We start from the raw sequence: 15,920 nt of genomic DNA, 5'->3' as shown, positions 1-15,920 counted from the left end.
GTAAACTGTTCTGTTCTTATCTTTGTTCTTTCATTCTGTCTTTTCCTTTTGTCTTCAACAGTTTCCCAAAGTTTACCTGATCTTCCTGTGTCCTCTGGCCTCACTTCCAACCTTTCCCTATCCTTCTACCTATCTATCCCTCCCTCCCCAACTCCTTCTAAGTCCTCATCCCAAAAGGTAAAGTTGCTATATTGAAGAGATTATTCACTAGGCTGGACCTCGATTTTTATTTAATTCACATGGTTAAAGGCGATAGATTAATAGCTACCACAAATTGTCATTTTCTAAGCTGTGCTTGATGCTATAGTTGTTACTGATTATTATCACTTGGGTAAGGTATCCTGATTGATCTAATCAGTTGTCCTCCCTGGTATATTGAAAACAAGATTGCCTGGCAGAGGAGGAGGCTTCCAGGCTGCCATACCACCACTCCCAGTGCAGAGGAGGCTTCTGGGCCACCGTACCACCTATCCCAGGGGAGAGGAGGCTTCCAGGCCACCATAGCACCACTCCTAGCGTAGAGGAGGAGGCTTCCGGGCAACCCTAGCACTGCTCCCCACACAGAGGAGGTGAACCACGTGGGCGCTGGCAGCACACGCACAACCCACACCCCACCCCCATTGAAATGAGAAGACAAGTAAACAAGTCTCAAAACCAAACTTCCAGATCACCTAGAGCAGCCCCAAAGGGAAACAAGATGGAACACCCTGATACTCAACCACTGGACTACCTGAACTGGCAACAAAAGAAGATCTGGAAAAAATAAAATCAGAAATAATTTCTCACATAACAGCAAAGATTGTGTTCATAGTGCAAGACATGATTAATAAATCTAGAGAGGAGCTAAGGAACATGATGGGATCCCAACATAGGAAACAAATGGAATCCATAAAACAGATACAAACAGATTTCCAGAAGATTAAAAACTCCATTGAAAGTCTACACAGCAGAATGAGCCAATGTGAGGACAGAATTTCAGATATAGAAGATAAGATTGCAATTAATGAACAGGAAAAGAAAAATTCCTTTACAATTGTAAGGGACCATGAGAAATCAATCCAGCAGCTGCTAGACGATGCAAAGCAGAATAACAAGACTGATGGAACACTCTGTAAACATCTGTTAAGTTCATTTATTCAAGAGTTTGAGTTCTAGTATTTCACTGCTTATTTTTTGTCTAGTTGATCTATCTATTTGTGACAGTGGGGTATTGCGTTCCCCCACTACTATTGTATTAGTACTTATTTTATTTTTCATGTCCATTAGTATTTGTTTTATACAGTTGGCCGCATTAGTGTTTGGTGCATATATATTTATTTTTTGTTCTGTTTTTTTTTTTTTTTTGGTGCCGGGGATCGAACTCGGGTCCTTGCGCTTGCGCAGCAGGTGGCGAAACCACTGAGCTAAATCCCCGGCCCACATATATTTATGATTGTTGTCTCTTCCTCTTGGATTGTTCCCTTTACAAGGATGTAATGTCCTTCTTTGTCTCTGTTAATCAATGTTGGATTGAAATCCACTTGATCTGCAAAGAAGATAGCTACTCCTGGATTTTTTCAGGTTCCTGTTGCATGGAGTATTCCACCCTTTAACTTTCACTCTATGAGTTTCTTTTTACTTAATTTTTTTTCTTTTTGGTACTGGGGATAGAACTGGGGTCTTTGCACTTGCACAGCAGGTGGCGAAACCACTGAGCTACATCCCCAGCCCTATGAGTTTCTTTTTGAATTAAGTGTTTCTTGTATGCAGCATATTTTTGGATCTTGCTTCTTGACCCATTCTGCCAGTCTATTTCTTTTGACTGGTGAATTGAAACCATTAACATTGATAGTTATAACTGATACGTATTGACTTATCATTGTCATGACTTTTTCTTTTTGTTGGATTCTCCCCCTTTGCTTTAATTTCTTGTCATTTCCAATGGATTCATTCTGCTGTGCTTCCTGGGGTTATGATCCTGATTGCCTTTTCCTAGAAAATTGTCTAAAATTTTTGGAGTGCTGGTTTGTTATTCATGAAGTTCCTAAGGTGCTCTTTGTCATGAAAGTATCATGTTTCTCCATCAATTTTGAAAGATAGTCTTGCAGGGTACATCAATCTGGGTTGGAGGCTGTTTTCCTTTAGGGTTTGGAATATGTCACTCCAAGCTTTTCTTGCCTTGAGGGTTTGCATTGAGAAGTCTGCTGTGATTCTGGTAGGCTTTCCTTTGTTTGTGATTTGTTTCTTTTCTCTAACTGGTTGTAGAAATTTGTTCTTCTGTTGGGTTTCTGGAATCTTCACTATTATATGCCTATGTGTAGATTTTTTTTTTTTGATCAAGCCTATTTGGAGTCCTATATGCCTCACTTATCTGTATGTCAAGTTCTTTTCCCCTCCTTGGGAAGTTTTCTGCCATCACTTCTGTGAACAATTTTTTAAAGTCACCTGCACTCTCGCTCCTGTTTCTTCATTGACTCTGATCAGTCTTGTTATTCTTCTTTGCATCATCTAGCAGCTACTGGATTGATGTCTCATGGTCCTTTACTATTTTAAAGCAATTTTTCTTTTCCTGTTCACTAATTGCAATCTTATCTTCTGTATCTGAAATTCTGTCCTCACATTGGCTCATTCTGCTGCATAAACTTTCAATGGAGTTTTTAATCTCTTGGAAATCTGTTTGCATCTGTTTTATGGATTCCATTTGTTTCCTATGTTGGGATCCCATCATGTTCCTCAGCTCCTCTATTTTTTTATGTGTGTCCTCTCTAGATTTATTAATCATGTCTTGCACTATGGGCACAATCTCTACTGTTATCTGAGAGATTATTTCTGATTTCACTTTTTCCAGATCCTCTTTTGTTGCCTGTTCAGGGAGTCTAGATGGTTGAGTGTCAGATTGTTTGACCTTGTTTCCCTTTGGGGTTGCTTTAGGTGATCTGGAAGTCTGGTTTTGAGACTTGTTTATGTGTCTCTCCATTTCAAAGGGGGGGTATTTGTGCTGCTGACACCCACATGGCTCACCTCCTCAGTGCGAGGGCCAGTTATATGGTGGCCCAGAAGCCCCCTCCTCAGCGTTGGGGGCAGCTCTGTTTCTCAGCACTGTGGGCGGTGGTACAGTGGTCCTGAAGGCTCCTCCGCAGTGCTGGGGGGAGTTCTGCTCCTCAGCACTGCGGGTGTGCTACAGTGGCCTGGAAGACTTCTCCTCAGCACTGGGGGCAGATCTGCTCCTGCGCACTGGGGACTTATTTGGTTTTTCATGGCCATTAATATTTGTTTTGTATAGTTGGGGGCATTAGTATTTGGTGCATATATATTTGATTGTCATCTCTTCCTCTTAGATTGTTCCCTTTACAAGGAGTTAGTGACCTTCTTTGTCTTTCTTAATTAGTTTTGGGTTTTTAATCTACTTTATCTGCAAATAAGATAGTTCCCCCTGCTTTTTTCTGGGTTCCTGTCACATGGAAAATTGTTTTCCACCCTTTTACTTTCAGTTTATGAATTTCATTTTGAATTAAGTGTTTCTTTTATATAGCATATTGTTGGATTTTGCTTCTTACTCCATACTTCCAGTCTGTTTCTTTTGATTAGTGAATTGAGACCATTAACATTGATGCTTATAACTGATATGTATTGACTTATCCTTGTCATGTTATTTTCCTGTTGTTGGCTCTTTTATTTTTTATTCCCCCCTCCCTTTAATTTCTTGCCTTGCCTGATGGCACTGCTCTGTTGGGCCTCATGGAATTGTGACCTTCATTATCTCTTTCTATGATATTGTTTGGAATTTTTTGGAGTGCTGGTTTGGTATTTATGAAGTTTTAGGTGTTCTTTGTTGTGGAAATATCATATTTTCCCATCAACTTTGAAAGATAGTTTTCAGGATACATTAATCTAGGTTGGAGGTTGTTTTCTTTTAGGGCCTGAAATACTTCAGTCCAAGCTCTCCTTGACTTGAGTATTTATGTTGAAAAGTCTGCTGTGATTCTGATGGGCTTTCCTTTGTATGTGATTTGTTTCTTTTCTTTTTTGTGTGTGGTTTGTTTCTTTTCTCTAACTGCTTGTAGTATTTGCTCTTCTGTTGGGTTTCTGGGATCTTGACTATTATATGTCTAGGTGTTGAGTTTTTTTGATCATGGCTAGTTCAAGTCCTATATGCCTCACTTAACTGTATGTAAAATTCTTTTCCTCTGCTTGGGAAGTTTTCTGCCATTACTTCTGTCAACAATATTTTATGTCATTTGTACTTTCTCCTGCAATTTTTTTTTTTTTTTTTTTTTTTTTTTTTTTTTTTTTTTTGGTACCGGGGATCAACCTCGGGTTGTTGGGCTTGCAAGGCAGGTGGCAGAAACACTGATCTAAATCCCTGGCCCTCCGGTTTTTTCATGGACTCCTATCAGTCTTATGTTATTCTTCTTTGCATCATCTACCAGCTGCTGGATCAATTTCTCATGGTCCCTTACTATTTTTAAGAAATCTCTCTTTTCATGGTCATTAACCTCAATCCTGTCTTCTATATTTGATATTCTGTCTTCACATTGGCTTATTTTGCTGTGAATACTTTCAATGGAGTTTTTAATTTCCTGGATATCTGTTTGAATCTGTTTCATGGATTCCATTTCTTTCCTATGTTGGGCATTCATGGTTTCCATTTCTTTCCTATGATGGGCATTTATGGCTTCCATCATGGTCCTGGGCTCATCTATTATTTTATCTGTTTCTATTCTAGATTCTGTAATCATGTCTTTCATTCTGCTCACCATCTCTGTAGTTATCTGGGAAATTATTACTGTTTTGAATTTTTCTAGAGTCTCGTTCATGTATTTTGTTACTTCCTGTGCTGTCAGTTCAGGGTGTCCAGGTGGTTGATTATCAGGTTTTTTCCACCTTGTTTCCCCCAGAATTTGCCTGTGGTGAGCTGGAAGTCTGGGTTTGTGCCTTGTTTAGGTGTCTTCTCCTTTCTATTTTTGTTGTTGGTGCTATTTTGGGTGTAATTCCTGGGCTGATACTTCAATATTGCTTATTGTGAGTATCTTTATTGCTTGTATTTGGAACCCTTATGGAATTTTTGCTTCTCAAAAGTGTCTTCCAGATACAGCTGGTCTTTAGGTTTTGAGTCTCAAATGACTTTTAGGCAATCTCATTTTCAGTATACCAGGAAGGACAATTGATTAGCTGAATCATGACACCTTAGCCCAAGTGATACAATCAGCATCAATAATAGCATGAAACACAGCATACAAAATGTCAATTTTTGATAGCTATCAAGCTGTCACCTTTAAGCACATGAACTAGATCAAAATTTCAGACCAGCCCAAAATATGTTTGTAGTAAATAAACCCTTTAATATCACAAATCTATCCTTTGGGATGAGGACTTAGGAGTTGCAAGGAAGGGATAGAAAGATAGAAAGAGAGAAAAAGGTTAGAAGTGAGGCCAGAGGACACAGGAAGATCAGGCAAACTTTGGGAAACTGTTGAAAACAAGAGGAAAAGACAGAGCAAAAGAACAAATAGAAGAACAGAACAAACTAGCAGCAACAAGGAAGCTAGAAACTGTGTTCACTTTCCTATAAAAATAATGACAATCGAGAGAAGAGAAAAAAATCCAAAATAGGACAGGAACAGGAAAAAAAAATGAGACAAATGAAGAATAAGAAGGGAGAGGGAGAAAAAAAAAGTATGAAAAAAAGAAAAAAATATAAATTTTAAAGAAGGGCCTCCTTCAGGGTATGTCTCTACTGTCATGGTAGACAGTGTGGGCAACAGTGTGCAGATCTAAGTCTATTAGTATCAGCAAGCCGATTGTAGTCCACTGAGATTTAGGCTGATTTCTGGTTGCAAGGCCCTAGTTGAGGTCCCTGACCTCCTGCAGGATTGAACTCTGCATGGTTCTACTGCAGGTTCCAGCTGGCCTTCCCCTGAAGGGAGTCCAGGTTCCTATGTGAGGTGCTGATCCCACCAACTTAGCAACCATCGTGGTCCAGTCACCTTTATTGTAGAGATTTTCTTCACTTTCCCAGTGGGCTTCAATTTTCATCCAGGAGCCTCAGAGAGCCCCTCTCTCTGTTTCTCACTTCTGCTCTTTCTTTTGGAGCTCAGAACAATGGCCTTTATGGCCCCAGGCACCTCTGCAGTATGGATCCAGATAGGGCCCACCAGAATGTGCCAGGGCAGTGGGGGCAGTCCTGGCCCTCTGCGCAACAGTACTGGGTGGCCACTTTAACATAATTTTGATGAGAATCTAAGTTGGCAAAAACCTTGTTATATTATAAAAATTTTCCAGTAATTTCTAAAGCCTTAAATGGCTTATATACTTTAATGTAGTAATTTTACTTCTAAGCATCTATTCTGAGGAGATAATATGAATTACAGGCAAATGTTTATACACCAGAATGTTAATCAGAATCTCATTTTTAATATGAAGAACTTCTAAAGCCTGAAATAACCCAAAATGATGATGGAAAGATTTGTTGGAAGGAGTTAATTTTACAGAGTTGTTAAAATAAATTATAGTATGTTGTACTCATGTGATGAACTACTATGTAATAATCAAAATTATGCTTTGGAGTAATAGTAGTATCACTGAGGATGCTTCTCATATCATCTTAAGTGAAAAAAGTAGACTATATGCTTGCATATAAAATGAGTTCAATTGTATTTTTTAAATATGCAAAGAAAAAGATGAATGCTTCCAGTTCAAAATGCCGGTACCTTCATGTATGCCTATCTCTCCATCCCACTGAAATGATAGTTTAAAAGAACCTAAGCAATAAATCCATAATATCACTGATATATAAATGGAAAGGGGTGAGCTCAATAGATGAAGTCAGTTTTAGAAGACAAAAAAGAAACTCATCAATAGTGACAATTAAAACAGCACAGATATCCACAGCCCCAAAATCACACAGGAAAATGCAGCAATAAAAGGGAATCAGAACTGGACATTACTGGTTGCTGCCCAGTGCTGATATCTCCCTCTGTCTGCCCCAGTAGATTCACTCTAACCTGTTCCTTCAAACGTGGAATAGAGACAGGTTACGGCTACTAACCCCCAGATGCCTTTGTAAATGCAACTTCCTCAAATTAATTGATTTTGCCTCAGCCATTTCTTTCCTGTTGGGACCCTGACTGGTAGAGTTGCCTACCAAATGCCACTGTCTTCTTAACAGAACCCCTCTTGTAAAATATCTACTTTATTCAGCTGAGCCAAATGATTGAGTGGAAGTTGAACTCCTCTTCAACTCCATGAGGTAAATCAACACCGATCATGATGGTCCCTTGGCCTGTGACTGCTTTAGCCATGAGCATATGACACAATTCTAGCGATATATATATATAGGGGATGGCTTGTAGTATTTTCTGGGAAAGGTTTTCTCAGTGATCAAATTTATACATAGGCCCAGAATATACAAAGAACTCTTACAACTCACTGAGAAAAAGACACAACCCAATTTTTTAAATGGGCAAAAGATTTGAATAGAGATTTCTCCAACCAAGGTATGCAAATGGCCAAGCCATGGGTAAACCGTAAAAAACATTTGCTAGGTGAAAGAAACCATACACAAAAGACCACATATTATAGGCCAAATAAATACATGATTATATTTATATGTGAAATATCAAAACTAGGTATATAGAGACTGAAAGCAAACTTGTTACTGACAGGGGCTAAGGTAGGAGGGAATGGGCAGTAACTGCTCAATAGGTACAAGGCTTCTATTTTGGATGGTGAAACATTTCTTGAACCAGATAGTAGTGATGATGTAAAAATTTGTGTATTTTATTCATAATAAAAATAAACTTCTAAAAAAAGGAATGAAGTACTGGCTCATGCTTCAACATAGATAAACCATGAAAACATTATGCTAAATGAAATGTCAGATACTAAAGGCCACATATTGTATAATTCTTCACATATTAAATGTCCTAAATAGGCAAATTATAGAGACAGAAAGTACATTAGTGTTTGCCAGAGACTGGTGGTGGGGAGGGAGTTGATGGAAAGAAGAGGAAATGAAGAATTACATTTAATGGGTACAAAATTTCTTTTGAAATAAAAAAAATATTCTAGAATTAGGCAGTGTTGATGGTCATGAAATTCTGTGAAAATACTAAAAATCATGGAATTAGGTTACTTTATAGTGAGTTTTATAGTATATAAATTATAATCTCAATGAAGTTGTTCTTTTTAAAAAGTGGTAAAAGGTCCACCTTACCCCTGAACTTAAACTTGAGAATGTAATGCCTGGAGCTACTATAGCCATCTTGTAATCATGCACTAGCTTGTTAAATGGCTTGGTATGTTGAGATTATTGGGGGAAAGAAGATGAAAATAAACTGGGTATGGTGGTGCACACCTATAAACCCAGCACTCAAGAGCCTGAGGCAGGAGAATTGCTGTGAGTTCAAGACCAGCCTGAACTACATAGTGAGACCTTGTCTCAAAAAAAAAAAATGTATTTGTTGAGCTGCTGAGCTAACAAATTCTGAAGCTGAAGTCCTTTGGACTTTTTGTTATATACAATAATAAACTTCTTAATGTTTCAGCCAACAGAGATAAATTACTTCTGAGAAAGAAAGGTTTATTTTGGCTCATGGTTTCAGTTCATGATTGGTTGGCCCTGTTGCTTTGGGCCAGTGGCAGCACAGTACATCATGGAGAGAACATGGGATGGGGAGCCCTGTTCACTTCAAGGCAGTCAGGAAGCAAAGAGACAAGAAAGAAGAAAGGCCAGGGTCCCAGTATTTCCTACAAGGGCACTCCCCAATTATCTAATTTCCTCACATTAGACCCCATCTTTTAAAGTTTCCATCACCTCCCAGTAGCACCACCTACTGGCAATCAAGCTTTTAACACATGGGCCTTTGGGGGACATTCAGTTCCAAACTATAGCAGAGAGTAAGGATGGGAAACAGGACAGAAATCACAGGCTCAATTGAAGTTCTGTGATTAGAATTGTGTGGTTACACCAGTTATTTCCTTCTCTCCCACATCCCCATCCTGTCATCACAAATCCACCAACAACTGAAATATTTATTACCTTCAACCCAGCTCAGACTAAAGCAAGAGAAATACTCTCTAAAGAAAATGAATTATTTTCCTGAAAGAGGCTGGTCTTATAGTGTGAGTTTTGGTGCCCCAGAGTAATTTCATCCTCATTTGGCACACAGAGCAGTAGAGAGGTACGGCCCAGTCCACTCTTGGGGTGAGCTGGTTAGTCCACACAAAGAGTTATCGAGGACTGAGAGCACAGTCAGGCATCAAATCAGAGAGAGGCCCATTGGGGAAGCCAACTTAATAGTAAGGGATCTACTCTCTGGCCACCTATGTTAATTTATTTTTAATTTATTTATAAATACAAAGAGAACCAGAAGTTGTCACAAAGTTAAGAAAAACCAATACTAGTAAGAAGACAGCTAAAATAATTAAACAGAACAATTGATTCTAGAGTGAAACAAACTATTGAGCAGAAGAAAATTTTAAATTATTTTAAAATTAATGTTCAAAAAGAGATTTGGAAGACCCTGCAAACATAAATAGGTGGCTTTTGTGCTTTAAAAGCTATATTCAGAAATTAAGAATTCTTATATATTCATGATGGTGAAAATAAAGGTTCCTTAGGACAACTGAAAGAAAACATTGGTGAAATCTTGCAGAACATAGGGGAAAAGAAAAAAACTATTGAAAAAAGGAAAGAGAGAAATTGAGGAGAATGATTAATTCAGAGGATTCATTAACCTCAAAGAAGTTCTGGAGAGACAGAATTTCAAAGTTGAAGGAGGGCTGAGGATTTAGCTCAATGGCACCGTGCCTGCCTGGCAAGTGCAAGGTCCTAAGTTCAATTCCTGGTACCGAAAAAAACCCCAAAAAACCACACTTCAAAGAAAAACATCAGTTAATACACTGTGTACCATTATCTAAAAAGAATGGTCAAAATGTTAGACTGTAAGTCATAGATAAAAAAGACTTACAAAAAAGAAACAAATAGATAATAGCACAAAGTTGGAGGAGAATAAATGAAAGGAGTAACACGAAAATTTTTCAGAGGAGAGAAAAACATGAGTCTTTAGGTTGAGTGACCCACTGAATAGAAAAAGAACTATGAGGGCCAGGGATTTATCTCAGTGGTTCCATTGCCTGCCTCGCAAGTGCAAGGTCCCGAGTTTGATCCCTGGTACCAAAAAAAAAAAAAAAAAGAAAGAAAAAGAAAAAGAACTATGAAAGATAGATTCTCAGAAAAATTCAAAATAGAAAGAATAAAATACTCATGTGTCCAGCAGGATAACAGGAATGAGAATTCTAACTTAGTAGCACAGAATGCTGCAGAACAAAGTTGCAACATCCTCAGAGATAAAAAAAAAAAAAGGAAAAAAAAATTGAAGCTAGCATTCCATATGCAGATGAACATTTTTACAAAGCATAGTTAGGGACTTTATTACAACTCTGAAGATTTTATTTGAAGATGTTCTCCTATAGAAGATATACAAGAAATTTGAGGACACTAATTATTTCTTGTTACCCAAAGGGACATCAAAATGTAGAATTTCAAGTAAATGGCACAGTATTTTTAGGTATAAAGGTAAAAAATAGAGGAACTGAAAAAAATTATTCAAATTAAAAAGGCTATAAAAAAGAGAGGAAAAGGAAGTGGAATTCCTTATCAATGAGCTAAATTCCTTGCCTGGACTTTTATAGAGCAGAAATAGATCTTTTTTTTTTAACTTGATAGATGAAAAATATAGGTATAAATACAATATTTGCAAGTATGGAGGTACTCATTGAAACAATTAAGATGGAAGCCTATAGAAAATGGAACTGGCAAGTTGTGGGATGAGAAAGAGACATTTGCTTTTGATTTATACTTTGCTGTTGTCTAGGATTTTTTTTTTAAGAGAGTGGAAAGAAACATACCAAAATGTTAATAGAACTATATCAGAATAATACAATTATTGATGGATTTATTTTTTTACCCATTTTCCTGGAACTTCCAAACATTCTACAGCAACCATGTTTTGTTTTGTTTTGTTTTGTTTTTGGTACTGGGGATTGAATTTAGGACCTTGTGCTTGCTAGGCAGGAGAGGCACCACTGACCTAAATCCCCCACAAGCTACCATATTTATCATCAGAAACATATGCACACTTTTAACCATTAGGAACAGGGAAATACTGTGGTGGGTTAATAATTTACCAAGTCCTTAATTCTCTTTGCCCTTGATCTCTGACTTATTGAAAAAGTTTCAAGCAGACAAGGAGTTTACTAATCTCAACTTTTTTTTTTTTTTTTTTTTTTTGGTGACAGGGTCTCACCATGTAGGTCAGGTTGGCCTTGAATTCATTATGTAGTCCAGGCAGGCCTTGAACTCATCGTGATCCTCCTGCCACGGGCCTCCTGAATCCTGGGATTACAGGCATGTGCCGCCATGCTCGGCCTACACACAACTTTCTAAGGAAATACAAATTATCAGGTTTTTTTCAAAAAAGATAATTGTTTGGCTATATTTAATACCCCTTCATCTCTGCAAGGTCCCCCTTTTCCCAGTGCTTTATGATTTTTTTTTTTGTACTGAGGATTGAACTCAGGACCTTGTACTTTCGAGGCAGGTGAAGCGTCACTGAGCTAAATCCCCAGCCTTTCCAGTGCTTTATGAATGACAAGTTGAATCATCTACCCATTATAGAGGGTATCTACTTGCACTACTTCCCTAGCAGACAAATATTTAATATCAGCTTTAATGTTTTCAGGGACTAAATCCCCCAGCAGCCCATTCTAACATCAGATAGTGATTTTTTTATTAGAAAATTCTTCTGTATATTTAGTAAAAATTGACTTCCTTGGAACAACTTCCACTCATGTATCTTTGTCTTGCTTCCTGAAACTTTTCAAAACAAATCAGACAATCTTCTATGTTGTATTTCTGCAAATATTTGAATATGGCTCCAAGGTCTCATTGGCTCAACATCAAGTCTATTTCTGCTTGCAATTTCACTCTGACCTTAGCACTTTCACAACCAACATTATTCATTTTTCAATTCAATCTATTCATTTACCTTCTGTGTTCTGGGTCCTTCACTAAGGGTGTAATTTTAAACAAATAGACCTGGGCAGTCACTTAGCGGTTGGGCAAGCAAGTCGACTAACTCTAGATGAGATAAACACCACACTAATGAGCAAATAACAATACCAATTCAGGATAGTCAAAAAAGGAAAAGTCCAAAGGGCAGAAGAAGAGAAAACTGAGAAATAAAATGAAGTTGAGGACTGAACTAAAGATTCCTCTGATTGTGAAGTTTTACTTTACTACTCAGAGGAGAAACCAATCATTTTGAAATTTTTAAGAAGAAATTAATCTGTGCCTATCACCCTCAGAGTGGTGAACAAAAAAATTAAACTGTAAGTTATAAATGGGTCTCCTGAAGTTGTAACCAGAGGGAAAAAAATGAGGTTAATGTATTGCTTTTCTTTTTCTCTATAGAGATTTGTGCTTATAAAATTAACAGTAGGTGATACATAGTAGAATAACGTTCAGCCATAAAACATGAAGGATGGAGATAGAGATGAAGAAAACATGTTGTAGGCATGTATGAAAATACCACAGTGAAACCAAATATTTTATAAAGTTAACATGCCCTAATAAAAAATTAAACCTAAAAAAAGAATGGAGTAGTGATACATACTACAAGAAGGACGAAGCTTGAGATCATGATGTTAACTTTAAGAAGTCAATTATTTTGTAGGGAAAGTTGGGGGACAGGCAGGGAAAGGTCTTAGTGAGGTTTCTGACAAATAAAGAGATAAACCCCTGCTAGAGAGAGCAATTAAGAGAAGCAGGGAGAACTGATAAGCAGCCTGGTTCACTTCCCAGCCAGGGCCCCAATTGCTCCTCTCCACCTCCAGTTAAGTACAAAGGTGACAACGTGAGGAGGAGGCTATATTATAGAAAACTCACTTAGTATATAAAATATATACTCACACCTGGACACACACACACCTACATAAAAATACATATTTTTATTATTCTCTTACCATGTTAATTCACTAAAACGTACATGTACCCCTTTACTAATTGCTAACTCAGGCTTGACTGTAAGGCTCTGCCCTAAATTTCAGAGCTATCACCTGACAAAAGAGAAGGAGCTTACCCAAGTATTTGCACGTAGGCAATAAAAAGTGTTAGTAGCCAAAGCAGGAGTCTCAGAGCCTAAAACAGCCAATCAAGCTACAACTCTCAAAGGAGAGTCCCTTCTTGCCAAATAATAAAAGGGGCTAAAAACAAAGACATTCAGCAACAGCTCTGGGCTCCTTACCTTACTACAACAAGGTAGCTGTCTATCTCCTCATTTCTCTCCTCTTTCCAATAAAGTGATTTTGTTTCTCCTTCTAAACTTATATCTCTAATTCTTTATTGGTATAATGTTTATGAACCCGGGTAGATAAAATGTACCCTAACTCCAGATGTGACAATACAAAACCATATAGGACATGATTCCATTCATATGAAATGTCTAGAATGGAAATCTCTAGGACAGAAAGTTTCTTAAGGCTAAGAGGGAGAGGGAATTAAGGGCTAAAGAATTTCTTTTTGATGTACTGAAAATGTTCTAAAATTGACCATGATGATGGTTGTATATATCTGTGAATAAAAACCAAATTACTTAAAATGGGGGAAGAGCATAGTATATAATCATATCTTAATGAAATAGTTTTTTTAAAATAAGCTAATACATTCCATTAGGATGAGATACTTGTTTGTTCATTACCTAGCCTCTTCTTGGAAGCTCCAGAAAAAATGGCAGAACCGCCTACCTTGACTGACTATAACCACAAGCCCTGATTCATTTCCAACTGAAGCATGTTGTTCAATGTTCAGAATGTTTAGAGTCTAACACATTCTTGACCCTGCCCCTACTTCTAGGGTTCATCTATCAACCAACAGTCAACAAATATTGAATTCAGCATGAGTTTCAGTACATGCTGGGTCCTATGCTAGGCACACAGGCCAATCAGGAAGACAATGACTCTACCTCAGAGACTGTTCTTTTCCTCCCCAGAATCTGGCAAAACCCACTACCAGACCCTATCTCAGGGTATTCACACAAATTCCATTTTCTGTGGTTATGCCTCTCCTCTCCTTTGGTCCCCAGTTACTGGACCTTATAGGCATGTATTCTCATAGAATGAGAGAATCTAATTTGCCTTTCTAAAAACCTGCTTAAAGATTAGGACAGATAGGGAATAAAAATCCCTGAAAGAAGAAGACGGTGGATTTTTTGAGGTAATCAGAACCTTCAAACGTCTTGAGTCATACAAGTTCCTTTCCTGAGTTAATTAGTGCAGCTGACTGAGAGCTCCTCCCCTTGTTCCTCCTGGGCATTCTTTCACATCCCCTGTCCTTTTCATTATTTCTCTACTCAGGCTTAATACTATCCATACTAGGTCTTCATCTCTTCACTGTATATAATCATCCTGACTCATAGAATACTCTGAGAAAATGTAAACTCTATTCAGGTCCAAGTTTTGAGAGATGAATAATGGTTGGATTGCTTGTATGGTCAAAAAGATACATTATATAATGCATTTTCACCTTGCGGTAGGTGCTTCCTGAATTAGTCTCTTGATTTATCAGACCAGTTTAAAGACAAGTATTTAGGTGTTCATTTCTCAAATACAAAAAGATAATAATAATTTGACTGATTCATTATCCATCATTTGTGTTTAGGGAGCCCAATATCCATAGGAATTAGGGGCTGGAGATGTCACTCAGTGTTACAGAGCTTGCCCACCATGCTCAAGGCCCTGGGTTTGATCCTCGTGGGGATCCATTGAAGCAAGAGTCACCATTCTTATGCAAAAAATCAAAGCTACTTTACCCAAGGAATATGGCAAGGGGTCAGTGAGGCATAGTTCAGGATTAGAATATGACTTTACCTGACACAGCAGCACAAGCTGGTTAAAAACAAAAAAGACACTAACCACCAAGAAAATATCTGTATTGTGCACCAAGAAATTTGTTTGAAAACACTAGGATTACTTACCTGTTTAGCAAGGTAAAACTTAGTTATAGAATATTTCTTGGTCCTGGATCTATATACATGGAGCAGCTGCCAAGGGGCCAGGAGCCAAAGGAAGCACAAAGGAATCCATACCAGAACAGTTTGCTCAAAACAAAGTGTAAGGTCTGCATCTGGTCTATCCAGCAATGAGAAATTCTGGGGAGACAAAAAGGAGCTGTTGGATATATGTTTTTTTTAAAAAAACAAACTCATGATCCAAAACGCTCCAGCTGTTTCAAACAATTTAAATGCAATCCCATATCCATATCCAGTTTTGTCTTTTAACTATCCATATCTTCCTGTTCATTCTCATTGAAAAAAATTAACCATTTAATGACATTTAGTGACTTTTCTGGCCAATATAACCTCTAAAACCTATACTCCTGAGATTTTTAAGTGAACTTCTATAGCAGCTATTCTGAGTAAAATTCACTGTGACATTTGCAAAGTTGAAGGAAGAAAAGGATGGTTCCTCAATCCAAAGGGGAGACGACTTCTTTGGATATAAAATCTTATTCTTGTTTAGTTTCTACTACTAACTGAACTCACTGGCAGATATTCAAACATGTGGGCACCAGGCAGGCAGAAAGATTAGTCATACTATGACATTTACTACTATTACCTACTATTTACTATTATTACCTACTATGGCCTGAAAGGCTTATATCAAAACCAAGGGGGCCTGATCATTTTGGGCACAGGAGCAATAACAGCATGCTGGGCATTACTGGATAGAAGAGTTATCCCAGCAGTCTTTGATGCTGTAATAAATGGAAATGTCTTGTGAGGTGGAGTGGGGAGTACCAGTCTTAGTTCTGATTCAAGTGAGGGTAGATTTTTCTCTTCCTATAAGTATTTTTATTTTTTTTGTTGATTATTGAGAGTCCT

The 15,920-nt window shown here is 37.8% G+C and overlaps 1 protein-coding gene across 2 annotated transcripts in view; it reads right to left on the bottom strand.

The window, feature by feature from the left end:
* Nucleotides 1–15,920, bottom strand: part of Abcc2 (ATP binding cassette subfamily C member 2) — an 86,571-nt gene that overhangs the window by 69,462 nt on the left and 1,189 nt on the right. Inside the window, exon 2 of one of the 2 annotated variants that reach the window (XM_004838651.4) lies at nucleotides 15,015–15,188. In XM_004838651.4, the coding sequence (XP_004838708.2) occupies nucleotides 15,015–15,188 (174 nt within the window). Of the gene's footprint in view, nucleotides 1–11,288; nucleotides 11,426–15,014; nucleotides 15,189–15,920 lie in introns of those variants that run through there. The other variant, XM_087185121.1, reaches the window with a different exon arrangement.

Source organism: Heterocephalus glaber, unplaced genomic scaffold (assembly GCF_053883595.1).
Source record: "Heterocephalus glaber isolate CG9 unplaced genomic scaffold, H.glaber_assembly_v1.0 deba00001497, whole genome shotgun sequence".
NCBI lineage: Eukaryota > Metazoa > Chordata > Mammalia > Rodentia > Bathyergidae > Heterocephalus > Heterocephalus glaber.
The sequence above is the reverse complement of the archived record's forward strand: the minus strand, read 5'-3'. Positions and strand labels throughout refer to the sequence as shown.